At 29.3% G+C, this 15,685-nt stretch overlaps 4 protein-coding genes across 10 annotated transcripts; 2 read left to right on the top strand and 2 right to left on the bottom strand.

Moving 5' to 3' along the window:
• The first annotated feature begins 439 nt into the window (after positions 1 to 439).
• Positions 440 to 3,085, top strand: LOC132907357 (GRIP and coiled-coil domain-containing protein-like). 2 transcript variants are annotated; one of them, XM_060960382.1, is made up of 6 exons: positions 444 to 985; positions 1,059 to 1,728; positions 1,785 to 1,885; positions 1,993 to 2,206; positions 2,266 to 2,493; positions 2,579 to 3,085. In XM_060960382.1, exons 2-6 carry the CDS (start codon positions 1,642 to 1,644, stop codon positions 2,969 to 2,971), a joined length of 1,023 nt encoding a protein of 340 aa, XP_060816365.1. In that variant the 5' UTR covers positions 444 to 985; positions 1,059 to 1,641; the 3' UTR covers positions 2,972 to 3,085. The 2 variants fall into 2 exon arrangements, with proteins under 2 accessions (XP_060816366.1, XP_060816365.1); XM_060960383.1 differs by having other exon boundaries at positions 440 to 1,728; positions 2,266 to 2,510; positions 2,579 to 2,710.
• Position 3,086: 1 nt separating this feature from the next.
• On the bottom strand, positions 3,087 to 3,895 carry LOC132907359 (COA8 family protein CG14806, mitochondrial). Its single transcript, XM_060960384.1, has 3 exons — positions 3,753 to 3,895; positions 3,481 to 3,678; positions 3,087 to 3,409 (listed from the first exon to the last, which is right to left on the bottom strand). Exons 1-3 carry the CDS (start codon positions 3,816 to 3,818, stop codon positions 3,209 to 3,211), a joined length of 465 nt encoding a protein of 154 aa, XP_060816367.1. The 5' UTR covers positions 3,819 to 3,895; the 3' UTR covers positions 3,087 to 3,208.
• Positions 3,765 to 9,901, bottom strand: LOC132907355 (transmembrane GTPase Marf). 6 transcript variants are annotated; one of them, XM_060960379.1, is made up of 14 exons: positions 9,215 to 9,379; positions 8,649 to 8,740; positions 7,932 to 8,016; positions 7,701 to 7,827; positions 7,237 to 7,630; positions 7,055 to 7,162; positions 6,717 to 6,737; positions 6,267 to 6,420; positions 6,054 to 6,192; positions 5,663 to 5,976; positions 5,296 to 5,591; positions 5,055 to 5,222; positions 4,783 to 4,979; positions 3,765 to 4,697 (listed from the first exon to the last, which is right to left on the bottom strand). In XM_060960379.1, exons 2-14 carry the CDS (start codon positions 8,664 to 8,666, stop codon positions 4,493 to 4,495), a joined length of 2,226 nt encoding a protein of 741 aa, XP_060816362.1. In that variant the 5' UTR covers positions 8,667 to 8,740; positions 9,215 to 9,379; the 3' UTR covers positions 3,765 to 4,492. The 6 variants fall into 6 exon arrangements, with proteins under 6 accessions (XP_060816362.1, XP_060816363.1, XP_060816358.1 ...); XM_060960380.1 differs by having other exon boundaries at positions 8,649 to 8,737; XM_060960375.1 differs by lacking the exons at positions 8,649 to 8,740; positions 9,215 to 9,379 and adding an exon at positions 9,794 to 9,901 and having other exon boundaries at positions 7,932 to 8,218.
• A 57-nt stretch (positions 9,902 to 9,958) lies between these two features.
• On the top strand, positions 9,959 to 13,432 carry LOC132907356 (28S rRNA (cytosine-C(5))-methyltransferase). Its single transcript, XM_060960381.1, has 6 exons — positions 9,959 to 10,084; positions 10,299 to 10,569; positions 11,474 to 11,730; positions 11,800 to 11,915; positions 11,980 to 12,152; positions 12,219 to 13,432. The coding sequence occupies exons 1-6, from the start codon at positions 9,959 to 9,961 to the stop codon at positions 12,998 to 13,000; spliced, it is 1,725 nt and encodes a 574-aa protein (XP_060816364.1). The 3' UTR covers positions 13,001 to 13,432.
• Positions 13,433 to 15,685: the final 2,253 nt, after the last annotated feature.

The raw sequence follows: 15,685 nt of genomic DNA, 5'->3' as shown, positions 1-15,685 counted from the left end.
CCTCCGTTTTTGTCGAAATATTATACACAACTTCAAGATCTGAATTTTATAAGTAAAATAACGTAACTGCACGAAAGCTATTATGTTAAATAAATTTATTATACAGAACGTAATATTTACCTTGTTGTTTTGAAATGACTGAATGATATATATTGCTTGTACATAAAGCTATCCATAATCCAAATCCCCAAAGGAATAAACTATTCCACGATATATAATGCGATCTCTTTTGCTTAAACAACTCTAAGTAACGACGATACATTGTACAAATAATGGTATTTAAAAATATCTACCTTTTTGTTAGTAATTGTCCACTACCATTATTTTGCATTTTGTGCGTTACTTTTTAATTCCTTGTTTCTTGAAAGAATATCATAATATTTGTTCAAATGTAAATTTTGTACACGTTCATCTATGATATATGAATCGAAAAATTATACAAAATAAAAAAATAAGACAATCTATATGCAAAACGAATGCCCAATAGTTTCATGTGTATCATTTATTACATTACCTATTTAAATGTCAGTAATTTAAATTCTACAAAAAAGATATAAATTAATATTATGATAAATATTTCTAAAGTGTTAATTAAAACTTGGAATGTACAATATTTCAACGCGACTTGATGCCTTGAATAGACAGCTCTTAATTATTTCTAAATTGCAAAAAATGGATGGAGAATGTAGTGTGTATCCCACAACAACATGTAAAAAAGTAAATATAACATAAAACATAAATTGATCCAGGAAAATAATAATGTACGAAAAATTATATTTTATACAGTGTAATGTATACAATAACATTGCTAAATATTGTCACTGTGCCCACAAAATTTTGTCTTTAAAAGACCAATGCAATAGGTTCGACTGCACTGAAGATTGCATATCACATGATAGTATTAAAAAGAGAATACCGTGTAATGTTATAACATGCAAAACACGCAAAAAATTATGTTTTTATAAGAAGATTCCCTCAACTGAAGGTATATCAGTATCACTAATCCATGCAAAAGATAGTATGCATTAACATGTTGTTAATACAAAATTGTTTATTAGTTCATACAGATTTGAAGGATGAAGTTAATATAATGAATGATGCAATTGGTAAAGAGTTGAAAGAACCGGAGAAACAAAGTAAATCTGATCAAGTAGACTTAACTTCACAATTTTATAAAATGTGTACTCAAGACAAAATAATTGATACATACGAAGAGAAAAGCGAGCAAACCATTCCAACAAAAGATAATATTCATACTGAATTAAATATAAATAGTTTGGGCACAAATTATGTGCAGGATGAAGCAGTAAAGCAGGAAACATTTCAAATAGAAATAGATGAAAACATTTCAAATGAATTAGGAAAAATTGATTCCATTATAGAAGATATTTGTGCAAAAGACAAGAAAATTTTCGAAAGAATTCAAAAGGTTTTATTAAAAATAATAACTTTTTGTCCCTTTAAATTCATATAATACGTAATTTATAGGATCTTTTAACTGAAAAAAAACGCACTAAAGAACTTGAAAAAAGATTGAAATCTTTAACTTGTAGCCTAAATTGTTTGAAAGAAGGTAGTGAACAAAGGGCAGCTTGTTTAAAAGATGTATTAGTAACAGCTGAAGAACAAAGAAATGTTGCGATGGGCTTAGTGAAACAATCAAAAAATCAAGCAGATTTAGTCAAAACAGATAGGGATGAATTATTAAATGAGATTTCAAAATTACAAGTATGTACTTAAGAAATGAATAATTTTTATTAATAGTAAAATAATTATCTTTTCAGCAACAGATAATCGAAGTTGCACATAAGAATACAGATCTGTTGCAAGAACGTGACAATTTAAAGAGCAAATTACAATCTTTATCAGAGGATGAATCTAAAAGGTAATTTCAAATAATTTTTAACATGAATATGGATATTGTTTCTTGTTTCTTTAAAATGTAATCTAAGAATCACTTTAGATATTAAATGCATGCTTCAATCATACAAGGTGTGAGGAGGTTAAAAAAGAAGTGAAGAGAATGAAACATGCTGTAAAAGAAAAAGAAAATGCTTTAAATAGAGAGAGAGCAGAATTTATGGATATGATTTTAGAACTTACGAACGTAATTAATATACAAAAGAGACGAATATGTGAAGTAAGTGGTATATGTAATAGTCAACTACATAGCATACATGAAAGAAATGAAGAATTATCTCAAAAGGTAAATTCAATAACAAACATCGAATTATGATTTTATACTAATTTAAGTTATATTGGCAGAATATCGAGATATCGGAGATGAAAAATATGTTACAATCAAGTAACTCTACTTTTAAAGAAATGGAGGAGAAAATAGATCATTTGCAATATTGTTTATGCAAAGAAACAACGACTTGTAACCAGCTGAAACAAGAATTAGAAACTTTCAAGGAAAATCATTTATCTGAATTGAGAATAAAAGACAAAATTATAGAGGAACAAAATAAAACAATTTCAAAACAAAAGAAGGTTTTATATCCATTAAAGTAAATTTATTAAAATAATTTTAAACTTAAATTAAAATGTTGTATTAACAAATACCTATCTTTATTAGTTATTACATGACAGTGAAGTGATGGTCCAGCAAGTTGCTTCCGAATTTAATGAGCTTAAAGATGAATTACACAAAGAAAGAGAAAAAAATGAATCTTTCCAAATAACATTGAATGAGAATGATACCAAATTAAGCAAGGTATATTTATCGCAATGTGAAAAATGTAGAACACTTATAGTTGAAATAGATTATTTAAAAAAAGAGAAACAGAAGGCAATAGCATTTGCAAAATTTGCTTATCAAAAGTTGCATCAATCTATGAAAGAATATAAAAAGAGACTCATTTGTGAAAAACAGCAACACAGGTACATGGCATTGATTATTGAGGAAAGAGAACATGAGATAGGATGTTTGAAGAATCAAATTTGTCAGAATAACATGAGAATTATTTAAAAAATAAATAACTATGTAGTATGCAGACAATTAAATTTAGTTGTAATTGTTTATGTGATTATGAAGTTTTTTAATATACTCAATAGAATTATATATGAATAAATATTCACTAATATTTATTTATATTGTAATATATATATTCTGCTTCTGACAACTTACAAATAAAACATAAATACAACTTTACATTGTAAATATGTACAATATACTATGTATAATGATAATTATTAATACTGTAAATTATCTAAATTTTAATTTAGATATCCTTACTCTGATCTCAAGGAATAGTAATTTAACATTTCTTTTATACCATGCGATATTATAATTTAAGTGCATCTGCCAATTTTTATCTAAAAATTCTTTATAAAACACTGACATATCATCCGCAGTAATTGACGTTTTCCCTTGTGCTTTTAGAGTTTCTTGAAATTGCTTACGTTCCTATAATACATTCAATAAATTAAAATTTGAAACATATTTCATAATGACGTTATGTAAGAATTATGTTACACCTCTATGAAGGTACTATTATGTTCCGTCCAAAAATTTTGATTCCAAATTTGCGTGTCTTCTCTGGCTTCTCTGAATTTCTTTTCTAGCAGGCTTTCATCCTCAGATTTTGCAAAAATGATCGGCCTTAAATTCGAAACAGGATCAGGCGGTCCGATTAAATCAGCCTGTACAGGAGCTTTTAGGTTAGAAGGTACCTTCTAATTAAAATGAAAATAATGAATGTTCACTGAGTCGACAATAATTGGAATGATATACTGAATGAAGAACTTACAGCACTAAACAATCGGGTTGCATAGTTCCACTGTTTTATTTGAACGTAATTATACATTCGAATCATTTCAGAGCTTCACACATGCTTTACGAGGTTATATTTCTTTCGGTCATGCGTTTCGTTTACACTTAATATATCATTCTACGATGAGATAAACTTGTCCTATATTTGTATGACCACACTGCAGAGAACAATCAAAAAACACGAACATAATTCTTACTCAATAAACAACCTTTTATTTATATAATAACATAAGGTCTTTTATAAGTATAATCTAATAAATCTAATTTCATTATTTTATTTACTACATAAGTAAGATTCAATTAGATCTCTGTAATAGATTTGAGTATAAATCAATATGTACTTCGATTTCATATTTCAAAACACGCGCTGTATTTGCAAAAAGATCTTTTTTTAGCATGATTTGTTTGATGAAATAAATTATTAAAAAAAAAGAAAAAAATTAAAAAATTTGTTGGAAGTCTATTGATGTAAGACATTTTGTGCTATTCCCTCTAAAAACAAATTATCTTTTCTAAATTACAAAAAATTCAATGTTTTAGTAAAAACATTCCTTCTATATGCATAAATCATTGTTTCAGGAAACATATCCACACATACATTGATTAGTACATTGATAAGTCGTATTAATTATCATACATGTATAGACATATTTTCTGAAACAGCGATGTTCATCAATCTTTCGTGACAACATATTTCTTAAAAATGACGTTCAATCCTTAATTTAATGACTTTAAATATGCTGCATTGAATAAATCGAGCTCGTTTGTTAAATAATTAGCCTTATTTCGTAAAACTTTAGCACTACTAGTTGCTTCCTCTAGTATTCGTATTGTACTTGCAATATTTTTTAGTTCGGTATCCATTTCGGACGTTGTTTCATCTACTAAATGGCACAGACGTGCAAAGGTGCTAGATAGCTCTCTGCAATTATATATAAATAATATTAAAATTAATTTTACGATAAAGTAAAAGTAGTAATAATTCAATAAAATAAGATAAAACTCACTGTTGTACTTGATGACTGCAATTCGCAGACGTGAGATCCACTATCAGTTTCAACTTTTTTGTAGCATGAGATACGTACTGACGTTTAAATTCACGTTCTTTTGCTTTATTAGTCCATGTTAATCGTTCATAAAGATATAGAGCACCATAAATAGCACCGGTTACCGCTATAAGTCTCCAACCAATTGTTTTTAACATCTTAAGCAAACAATTTCAGTAAAATAGATTTCATTCCTCAATAAAATAGATGTTTTTATTGTGTAATATACTTACAAATCCAGCAACTATAAGTCCTCCCATAGTTCCTTGAGATGTTATAGATGCTATTGCGATTCTAGTAGCCAATGACAAATCATCTGATCTTGGTTGATGGTTCGGAGTACTTGACATAAATTTTATAGAATCAACGCTTTCTGCAGGAGACATGATTGCTGGTGGTATCTACAAATATACAGATTAAATAACAATTTTATTATTATAAAAGTATTTTGTACTATCGAATAAATTATCTTACTTCCTGTGGATAATTAGCAATGGTTAACTTCCTTCCCTGTCTTCCCGCAAATCTATTAATTATGGCTGTAATTCCCCAAGAAAATCGAAATTCTAAATCTTCGTGAAAATCTGCGCATAGATTGTCACAATTTAATCTGTACAAAATTTCGAATGGTTCTCGTCTTGGTAAAATATTTAGAGACATTTGTCTCTTATTCTCTGGCAATAAATTTGCCATTCGTTCTGTCATTTCTCTTTGAGAGTTTTCAATATTCAATGCCAACGCGGTGCTGAGTCTTGCTCGTAAGTTGGAACCTATATAAAATTATAAGTTACAAATTTTATAAAATAAAGATATGGTGAATAAATTAAAAAAACAATAATACCTAAGCCATTTTCTACGTGTGTATGAAGTTCCCGTTTATATACATTTAGAACTAGTGGGTCGGTATGGAACGGAACACTGAATTCATCAATAAGTACAGCTAATCTACGAATTTCTTCGCTCAGAGCTTTAGACACTCTTTGTTCTACATCCTCCACCATATGATGAATTTTGTCCTTCATTTCTTGAGTCAGCAACATTAATTGTTGTTCCGTGTAATTTAATTTATCATGGACATCTTTCTTAATATACAATTGCTCACTTTTCATTCTTTGTGCCCTATCTAGTATTTCATCTAGAGTTTGTCGTATTTCCCTGAAGAAAGTATATTTGATTTTATGCACTGAAAAATAAATATTTAGATAGAGTAAAACAGATAATAAGTGATTTACATAGCAATATGTTTTCCACGTTGAGAATGCTGTTCAAATTTCGTTTTCACAGCAGACTTTGAAATACATTCTTCAAATTTTCGTTCGAAATCTTGAAATTCGAAATATCGATTTTGAAATCCTTCTGCTAGTGCACCATCTACAAAAAAGTTTCGAAAATATTAAAAATAAATAATTAATACAAACCATAAATAAAGAAACCATGTGTCTTACTATGAGCAGGTTGACCACGTTGTTCTTGCATACGAGCTTGAAGAGTTTCTTTTGCTGAAACGAAGAAAACTCGCTCTTCAGCATCTTTGGGTGTATAAACTTTTAATTCTCTTGACAAGAAATCGACAGCCCGCTCTTGATGTTGTGCTCTTACCTACACAAATGTAAATTGTAAATAAACATAAGTTACATTATAAATTGTAAAATAATGTAAAAAGCAAGAAGCACATAATAAAGTTTCTATCACATACTATAAGCACAGAATTGATGTAACTTATTGCATTGTTAAAAGAAGATTCTATTTAACTTAATTTTAACGAGTAATTTTCCATGCTACAAAATTTGTGCACATTGTGTCTCTTGCATAGTGCACCATCGACTTTGCTTATAATTAAAGTTATATATATCTTTCTCCACTATATTTAAAATTTACCAAATAGAATAACTTACCTCCTTCTGCTCTTTGACCAGCTAAAGGATAAATGGGGTATTACGTGAATTATTTAAGTAAAGCTGCCACTGCATACAGCTACTTATTAAAAAAATTTGTGCTTCACACATATACTTTTGAATACACTAATATTAAGTTGTTTGTGTGCGAATGGATTTTGAAATAATATGTAGTACCAGCTTTAATAAAAAAAAAATTCAGAATCTTCTTATACAATAAACTTAATTCATTTTTGATGAAGTATATTTAAAAATACTTTTTTAATGACTTTATAATCCTATATTATTAAACTTATATTTACATAATATCTGTTTCTATAAATTTATATAAGACATACCTGTTCAAAAAATTCTGGTTCTGAGGCAGATGCATCCCATCTATTATTTAAAATAAAGATATTTGGTTTAGATAATTTTGTAGATACTTTGTGAAAAAAGTTCTTTTCCTGCAATTAGACTGTTATAAGTACATACAACTAGAAGTAAAATGGTATAAAATTCAACGAAAGTGGATACATACTGTCACCATTAAAGTAGATTCAGCATTAGCCACGAGCACAAAAACATCTGCATCCAAACAATGTTTGTCAATCCACTCATCCAGATTTGGTGTCACATCCACTCCAGGACTGTCGACAAATACTACATCATCTCTTAATAGCAAACATTTTTCTTTCGGCCAAAATATTCTCACTAAATGACTTTCACATAACTTTTCTTTGCAGAGAGCATGACCTAATTGACCAACTGATTGAACAGGCTGTTTCTCAGTGGTTCCTTCTGTAATCAAGTAAGCTTCACCATTATCTGAACCTTCAACTTGTAAGAAGCAATTTGTTGTATGTCCTATGCCACTTGGTAAAATTTTATCACGTAACATTGCGTTAATAACTGTACTCTTTCCATTGCTAGTTCTGTAATATTTTGTAAGATATATAATTCAGATATGGCTAATACTTTTTAATAATAATTCTAACAATATACCTTCCAAAAAATGCAACTTTCATGTGATCCCTTTTAAGTACATCTCTAATTGCATGAACCTTATCAACATAGCTATCAATTTTTTGTGCTTCTTCTGCAGTGACAATATTATGTTCAGCTTGCAATGCTACAAAAATAATTTTAGTAAAAATAGTTTAATATCATAATTTAATCTTTCTAAGATCATATTTTCATATTCAAAATCTTCTATATTTCAAATGAATTACTTACATTTCATAAATCCTACAGTGTCCTGCACATAGTCTTCTATTTCCAAAAATATATCATTGATCTTTTTCTTGGCTTTAACAAAAATCTGAAGGGGAGAATTATCAGTTCGTATATCTGTCGATCTCAAGTGGCTGTCTCCTCCAATCATGGACATTGTACGATTGATGTAGGCAGCCATAGTTTGTAATTTACTTTATTGTGTAAGTAATACGTTTGGCAAAGTAAGAAAAAATACAGTGCAATATTTTAGGCAGAACGATGATGCAGTGCACAGCATGCAGGATCAACTGAAATCATAAAAAAAGCAATAATTAAATACCTTCTAAGAACAATTTCTATCTACATGATTAAATATACATTTTATGTACAGTTACATAAAATCATAGGGCACTTACTAAATATATATAACAAAACACATAATAAGCAACATTGTGATACTTTAACTAATTATTTAAATATGAACATTAGACAAAAAAAAAAAAAAAATAAAAGAAAGATAACATTACAATATAGTACAAAGAAATTTTAATATATTAAGAACAATACAATGTGACATATCAAAATACTATACACATTTCGGTATTGAAATTTATATGCTTCTAATGAGATAAAAGTCCCAAACACTTGTGTGCAATGTATACACATGTGATTAACTATATGAAATGTATCACACACAATAAGCATTATAAAGCAATGTAATATACAAAGCAATAAAACCTTTTTGTCTTTAGTCATTGAACTGTCCTTTGTTGTAATATAAATGAGATGTAAGTTTGAATGTCTCCGTTAAATCAATGCTTCCAAATCTTCTAGAACAATTTATCATCATGTGATAACATTTTTATATTAAAATTAGTATTAATAGAGAATATAATTTATATATTCTGCAAAATATTCAAAGGAATAATATTAATCGATCTCTTTTATAAGTCATAAATAAATTACACAACGAAGTGTTTTGATTCTCATATTGAATGAATTACTTAAGTCGTTACTTATATCAATTGTGATATTTATAAATTCTGACGATTTGAAGTATACGTTTCATACAAAATGATTGCAATAGATCTTTCTACGTCTTTATATTTCACTTTTAAAATAAAAGCACGCATTACGAAGCGCGTTAATGCAATAATAAATATCACTTATTTATAATTCAAACACCTCTATTAAAGGAAAATAAAAACTAGTTAATGAAAAAGTTGAAAATACACTTTCCGATCATTCGTCGAAATCTAACCTATAATAAAATTTCATTTAGTCCAAGAAAATTGTTATCTTACCGTTGATAGTTAGGACTTTCTTGATATCATATTTCTAGTTGAATATGTTTTTAATCGTACGCAAAACAATGAATAACATTTCGTGATTGCAAAGTATCTAACGAATTAGAGATTAGATCGAAGTACGTTAAAATAAATTCACGTGTGAACTGATTGTACTAGTGGTAACAAACACGTGATATTCTGTACAAATGAAGGCTTATTTTTAAATATCTCATTCTCCTTATAACTGCTATGTATTTATCAGTAACATTAAATGATTCATACATATATAAGTTTATTACAATTTGAAAATTGTACATTCTTTTAAAAATTTAATTTTTATTAGAATCATTGAAGTCGGAAATTTTTTCAGTAATTTTAAAACTGTCACGCGAACTATTAATGTATATTACTATATATATATATATATATATAGTATATTTTATTATATTTTATAGTATATATATATATATATAGTATATATATATATAACTATTAATAAAATTGTAAGAAATAATAATAAATGTATTTATAAGAATACATTACATATTTAAATTTGGTGTTTAGTGAAGACGATTTTTTCTTTTCACGCTATACAACGTGTTTGGTAGATTGTGCGCATCTTCTAATGACATGGCGGACATTATTCTATTTCGTGTTGCGTGCACGAAACATATCCATGTAGAAGTCAGTAATTAATCGAATAGTAAGTGATCAAAATTAAATTTGATATTACAAAGTACAATTTTCTGATGCGATAACATGACCAGCGGATTCGTACATTCCATCAAAGTACCAAGACTTTATAAATCTGCTGCTAAGATTATTCAGGAGGTTCGTGAGAAAGGTGGTAGTCTTAAATCATTGATTTACGGACAAAAACATCCTGTAAGTTAATATCTAATAAACATATTAAAAGAAAAGCAAAATGAAATAATTAAACTATAGAAAAATTTACCGAATATAAAACTATTTTGAATTCATCGAATAACTGATCACTTTTCTCATTTCGGAGTATCATAGTCACATGGTTTTCGAAAGAGTGCATATTTATTTATGTTATTCTCAAATAATAATGTTACCTTTTTGTTTAATAATATAGAATGTATCCGCGATATATTCTTTATGCCTCAATACATTGCAAAGAGAAGAGCAGTTAGATTATCTTATAAAAAAAACTAATATATTAGTGAATGAACCTCGTTTGCAACCGTGGTTAGCAAAAATCCTGATAACAGAATTACTTTGGGGGAAGAAGGCCTTGAAAACTGAATGTAAACCTGCTCAAACTATACTTGCTTATGAACAAAAATTTCGAGAAGAATTAAGCAATATTAGTGACATTGATGCGCTTCAGAAACCTCATAAAACAGGTAAAATATATTGTATTTACTTACCAATGAATGCATATTATGTTTACAGAAATGGGCCATTCGTGTGCAGGAAAATTAATAACCACATCTGATCTCAAATCTAAGATATATTAAGTCAATTTCTTTGTAAGAGAATTATATATCCAGATTGATGGTTCTAATCATCCGTAACAACCGTATACTTACTAGCCGCCATCCTAGAATTAAAAGACTTTTCTCTTATATGGATAAAAATCAACAAAAAGTAAATCAAAAAGAAAATTCTTTTGATCAGAACAAAGATCAAGGACCAGTTATGACTTTTGTAGCTATATTGGCGAAATTGTTCTTATACAGCATTGCTATGTTTACTCTACCATTTGCTGCATTTTTTGGAGTACAGCATATTATGAAGGTTGAATTTCACATAGATAGATTCATAACAAATTGCATTTCTGTGTTTGCTGCAGTAATTACAGTAAATTTAATAATAGCTTGTTATGTTTATCAGGCACTTCATGAGCCTGATAATGCTAGTGAGATCAAAGCAATTGCAGATCAACCTTCTAAAGATAGTTTAAATGAAAAAATTGATTAGATATTAAAACAAATGTATCTATTCTGCATATATACATAAATAAATATATATATATATATTTTAATATATATTAATAACATATTAATATTAATAACGTATATAATATATTTGATATTTGTAGCAACTATATATAGTAAGCGTGATTTATATATTTCTATATTTTTTATTATTATTGTACATATATAATAATGCCAGTAGCGAATATAGTAATTTACTATGTATTTAACAATAAATAGTTTAGTGAGAAAGCACGAGTTTTACTTTATATCCATTATAAAATCAGTTACCTTCATACGATTGCTAAAAAAAAAATCTCATTTTTTTCAGTAAAAAAAGCAAGATATGTTCGTATCAACACTTTATTAGTGCCACTAGAAAAGGGGATATCTTATTTTCAAGAGGAGGGATGGTCTTTCATGCCGAAATGTCCGAGTTATGTAGAGCATTTAAATGTCATAAAAAATTTAAAAAAGCCAAATTTTATTCAGGATTTTCATATTTCGGAATTACTTATTTTTCCACCTGACACAACTTTTCACGATCACCCTGGTTATCAAAATGGAGAAATTCTTTTACAAGACAAGGTAATTTTTATCAAAAATAGATAAATAGATAGACGATTAATATTTTAAGCATTTTTCTTATATCTTCAGGCTAGCTGTCTTCCATCAAAACTGTTAAATCCAAAACCAGGGTCTACAGTACTTGATCTATGTGCAGCTCCTGGAATGAAATCATCTCACTTAGCTGCAATAATGGGAAATAAAGGGTGAGACCTATTATGCTATTTTGTACCGAGTATTCTATAATTCTATTATATATGATGTTTCTAGAAAAATTTACGCAGTGGAAATTGATGAACGAAGGTACGAAACATTATGTGAACAAGTTAGAATAACAAATGCCACTTGTGTAGAAACTGTCAATAAAGATGCATTAATTTTGAACCCAAATGAATATCGCAATGTGGAATACATTCTAGTTGACCCAACATGCTCCGGTTCAGGTAGAGTATTCCACATATATAAATAAAAATGTTTATTGTAATTTTAAAGAAATTCTTTTATCATAGGTATGTTGGATAGACAGATAGTGCATGGCAACGAAAAATGTGATCCACAGCGGCTCAAACAATTACAAGCATTCCAAGTTTTCATTTTGCGACACGCTTTATTAAATTTCCCGAATGTGAAGAGGATTGTTTATAGCACTTGCTCTATTCATCCGGAAGAAAATGAGCAAGTAATAGATGAAATTCTGGAAAATGTACAAGACGCATACAAGCTTTCTCCCGTGAAGGATTTGTTAAATGAAAACTGGCTAAACTTCAGTTCGAAGAAATATAATTGTTCAGATAAATGCCTTTATGCCAATTCTGACATAGATTTGTGCAATGGTTTCTTTGTTGCTGTATTTGAACGAAACTTTGATGTGCCACTACCAGAATACAAACGAAAAGGAAACGTTGCATTAAATAACAGAGAAGTAGAAGAAGTAGAAGAAGTAGAAGTATTACACCTTGAGAAAGCAAATACGACACGGAAGAGGAAAAAGCGCGGGAAAAGGAAAAGCGCGAATCAAGGACTTTCCAAAGATGAAGAAAAGAGTGACAGCATAAGTATTCTAAACGCTTCTTCTGATTCGGCTAAAATCGTCCAAGAAATAAACAATGATAATGATAATAATTTGCATCAAAATGATGGCGATGAGCATTCTGAGAACGATAACGAAGTTGTTATTGAAAAGAAGAAAAGGAAGATTGAACGAAAGATTATGAAGTTGCCTCGTAAAGATCTTCGACTATCACTTCATAAAGAAGTCACATTACAGAAAAAGAAAAGGAAAACCCTTTAAAAATATAACTTATTATCCTTGGACGTTTCTTTATTATTGTTACGTAAAATATATTGGGATTTTTTATATTGGACTTGCAAAAACAGTAAATACATACTGTCAAATTAAAGAAAGAAACAGGAATAAAATACGATATTCTTTTCCTTTCTTCTTTATTTTGCTTTTTGTCTGTGTGATACCTCTTTAGTTATTTTTACTGTTACTTTAGATAAAATCAACGTCTTTTTATCGAGGCAGTGTCGTGCAACTTACGACCACAGCACGAAATCAAAAACACGCATCACGTAACCGATACTACAATGTTATGTCCTTCAGACCGAATACGTTAAATTCCACAATAATTTATACATATTGTTTGGAAAAAGATAAAAAAGAAGTAGGTAACGTAATTAATTTAAACGAAACCATAAAATTACATATCAAATATTATTACTTTTATTTCTCTTTAATTTAATTTAATTCCTTGTTGGAAGGTAAAGGCTTTTTGTGAAAAAGAACGGTAGGTTAAAAAATTAGTTAATAAATTATCATGTATCCGTGCTTAATTCAATATTTTTCGTTTCATGATCCAAGAACACGAGAAATGGTTCGTTTCAAATATAAAATTCGTTCAAATATCATCCTAAATCTCAACCTCGAGGATATCGTTAAAACGATCCTGATAATCCTTATGATGTACATGATGTTTCCTCAATGAGCGATGAAAAATACGCCTTAGCCACGTACCAACCTTATCTTGCTATTCCCGGAAACAAATGCATTCCATGTGAACGCTCCTGTGCCTTGTCGCGTTGACCTACAAGGTCTTTGAATACCTTTCGATAAAGATCTTTTGATAAATCGACCTCTTATGAATCGTGGTAATATTCAATGATAATATGATACTGATAATTACGTATGTATAATATAGCCACGTGATTGCATTATTAATTATATGCATGATGGCTGTTTTTGAGATGCGAATTTTATCCTGTGATATTTTTGTCAAGTTTATTTAAATTTAATATTGTAACAGTAGATAAAGATTATAACGTGATTGCAGTAGTTTATCAGTATCTATCGAACCTAGAAATTCATGAATCGTACTAGTGCAAAGAGGGATATGAGCAACGCTAGTTAATGTACCACAAAAAGCGCGTATCTTAAAGGCAAGGAAGACAGGCAATGGCAGCAGGATAAGCGGAGGCCACTCAACCGTAGAGTGAAAGCTTCGAGTAGATGCCACAATGCAAATACGTTATAACTGTACTGTAATGATTATTTTACTTCAAGATATGTGTTACGCTTATAAACCTGCAAATTGCCGTTTATCAACTGTACTTTTCACGGAATTAACAATTCAGCTTTCCAGAACGAATATGACTAATAAAAAAAGATTATGACGAATTCATAGAAAAGATATTAAAATATATGCTATTGAATGCAGAAACTACAATTCTCATATTGTTTTTCTTGATAAAAATGATAACATTTGAAGTATTTTTATTGTTTTTTATACTCTTCTGTGCTTCTTTAATAATGCGCGCTAATTAAGTATAGTTTTTCAGGCACGCACTTTCGTGACATTTATGGAAAAATGTTGGATATCATTCGAGCTTCTTATCTTTATCGCAAATACGATACTTTACCATCGTTCCGAAACTGTATAAAGAAAGAAAAAAAAAAAAAAAAAAAAAAAAAGAAAAAAAAAGAAAGAGAGCGATTTCGGCCAATGGTTCTTCCAGTTTTATTGTAAAGTCGATAGTACGAAGGGAGACACGGCTCTGTCTGTTGTTTTTGCTCGACTGCCCGGAAAAGTTTCGGGTATCGCGTGAAATCATCGAGGCACATTTTTTTTTCTTTTATTCTTCTGGACTAAAAAAGTTTTCCCTTTTTCTAATGGCTTGCTTGCTTGGCCCCTTAATCGGATATCGGTGATGGCTTCCGTGACACGAAACCCGTTGACCTGCTTAATCCCTATGGACTTCCGGTAGCTTTCCAACGTGACAGCAATCATTTGAGTAAAACAAAACTGCTTTTGTTTGATATTTATTTTATAGCATTCAACTCTTATAACAAATAATGGATCTAAGTGAAACAAATTTTAAATAATTAGATACAGAATTAAATAAAATGCTACTTTCTGACTTCACCCTCTTGAAGGTATGAAATAATATTAGAATTACAATATATTGCAATAATATTAAAAATACAAAATAAAAAAGATTCTAGACTAAAAAGTGTTTTAAGTTTCGGAATTAACGACGTCGTTCTTCGCCTTTTTTCAGTCGAGTACATTTCCGTACAGAAAGAAACCTAACAAATTTCAAATAGTCTAATAGAGAGAAAGTTGAGATTCGGTGTTCACCGAATCCCGCTGATTCACGCTTGCTGTGATATACGAGCCGCTCGGCCGCTTGGCCGCTCGATTACTTAAGTGGTTGAAGAACGAATCTGGTCAGCCGCCTTCCGTGGCGAACACGCAACTCCACCAAAGTATCGACTATTCGCCCCTCCGTGGACGGAATATTATAAAGATGACCACCGTAATGCAACAAATCAGCTTTACGATATGAAATCATGAAATAAATACAATTAAAAATTATATCTCGAGAAATATTTTCTCATATTAAACGGATATTATAGGATCACGATAATAAATTCTCAGATATTTTACAGGTCTCAAAGTGTTTGACAAATATTTTA

This window comes from Bombus pascuorum, chromosome 5 (assembly GCF_905332965.1).
Source record: "Bombus pascuorum chromosome 5, iyBomPasc1.1, whole genome shotgun sequence".
Taxonomy (NCBI): Eukaryota; Metazoa; Arthropoda; class Insecta; order Hymenoptera; family Apidae; genus Bombus; species Bombus pascuorum.
This window is presented reverse-complemented; position numbering and strand designations above follow the sequence as displayed.

What these genes read in the sequence shown, in the direction of transcription:
- LOC132907357 (XM_060960382.1), top strand. Translation starts at nt 1,642, where the DNA reads ATGGGCTTAGTGAAACAATCAAAAAATCAAGCAGATTTAGTCAAAACA. An exon ending in ATGAGATTTCAAAATTACAA is followed by an intron (nt 1,729 to 1,784) that starts GTATGTACTTAA and finishes TTATCTTTTCAG; the next exon opens with CAACAGATAATCGAAGTTGC. An exon ending in TCAGAGGATGAATCTAAAAG is followed by an intron (nt 1,886 to 1,992) that starts GTAATTTCAAAT and finishes CAATCATACAAG; the next exon opens with GTGTGAGGAGGTTAAAAAAG.
- LOC132907359 (XM_060960384.1), bottom strand. Translation starts at nt 3,818, where the DNA reads ATGATTCGAATGTATAATTACGTTCAAATAAAACAGTGGAACTATGCA. An exon ending in CAACCCGATTGTTTAGTGCT is followed by an intron (nt 3,679 to 3,752) that starts GTAAGTTCTTCA and finishes CATTTTAATTAG; the next exon opens with AAGGTACCTTCTAACCTAAA. An exon ending in ATAATAGTACCTTCATAGAG is followed by an intron (nt 3,410 to 3,480) that starts GTGTAACATAAT and finishes AATGTATTATAG; the next exon opens with GAACGTAAGCAATTTCAAGA.
- LOC132907355 (XM_060960375.1), bottom strand. Translation starts at nt 8,109, where the DNA reads ATGGCTGCCTACATCAATCGTACAATGTCCATGATTGGAGGAGACAGC. An exon ending in AACCAGAATTTTTTGAACAG is followed by an intron (nt 6,738 to 7,054) that starts GTATGTCTTATA and finishes TTTATCCTTTAG; the next exon opens with CTGGTCAAAGAGCAGAAGGA. An exon ending in CGTGGAAAACATATTGCTAT is followed by an intron (nt 5,977 to 6,053) that starts GTAAATCACTTA and finishes TACTTTCTTCAG; the next exon opens with GGAAATACGACAAACTCTAG.
- LOC132907356 (XM_060960381.1), top strand. Translation starts at nt 9,959, where the DNA reads ATGACCAGCGGATTCGTACATTCCATCAAAGTACCAAGACTTTATAAA. An exon ending in TCAGAAACCTCATAAAACAG is followed by an intron (nt 10,570 to 11,473) that starts GTAAAATATATT and finishes CATTTTTTTCAG; the next exon opens with TAAAAAAAGCAAGATATGTT. An exon ending in CCCAACATGCTCCGGTTCAG is followed by an intron (nt 12,153 to 12,218) that starts GTAGAGTATTCC and finishes CTTTTATCATAG; the next exon opens with GTATGTTGGATAGACAGATA.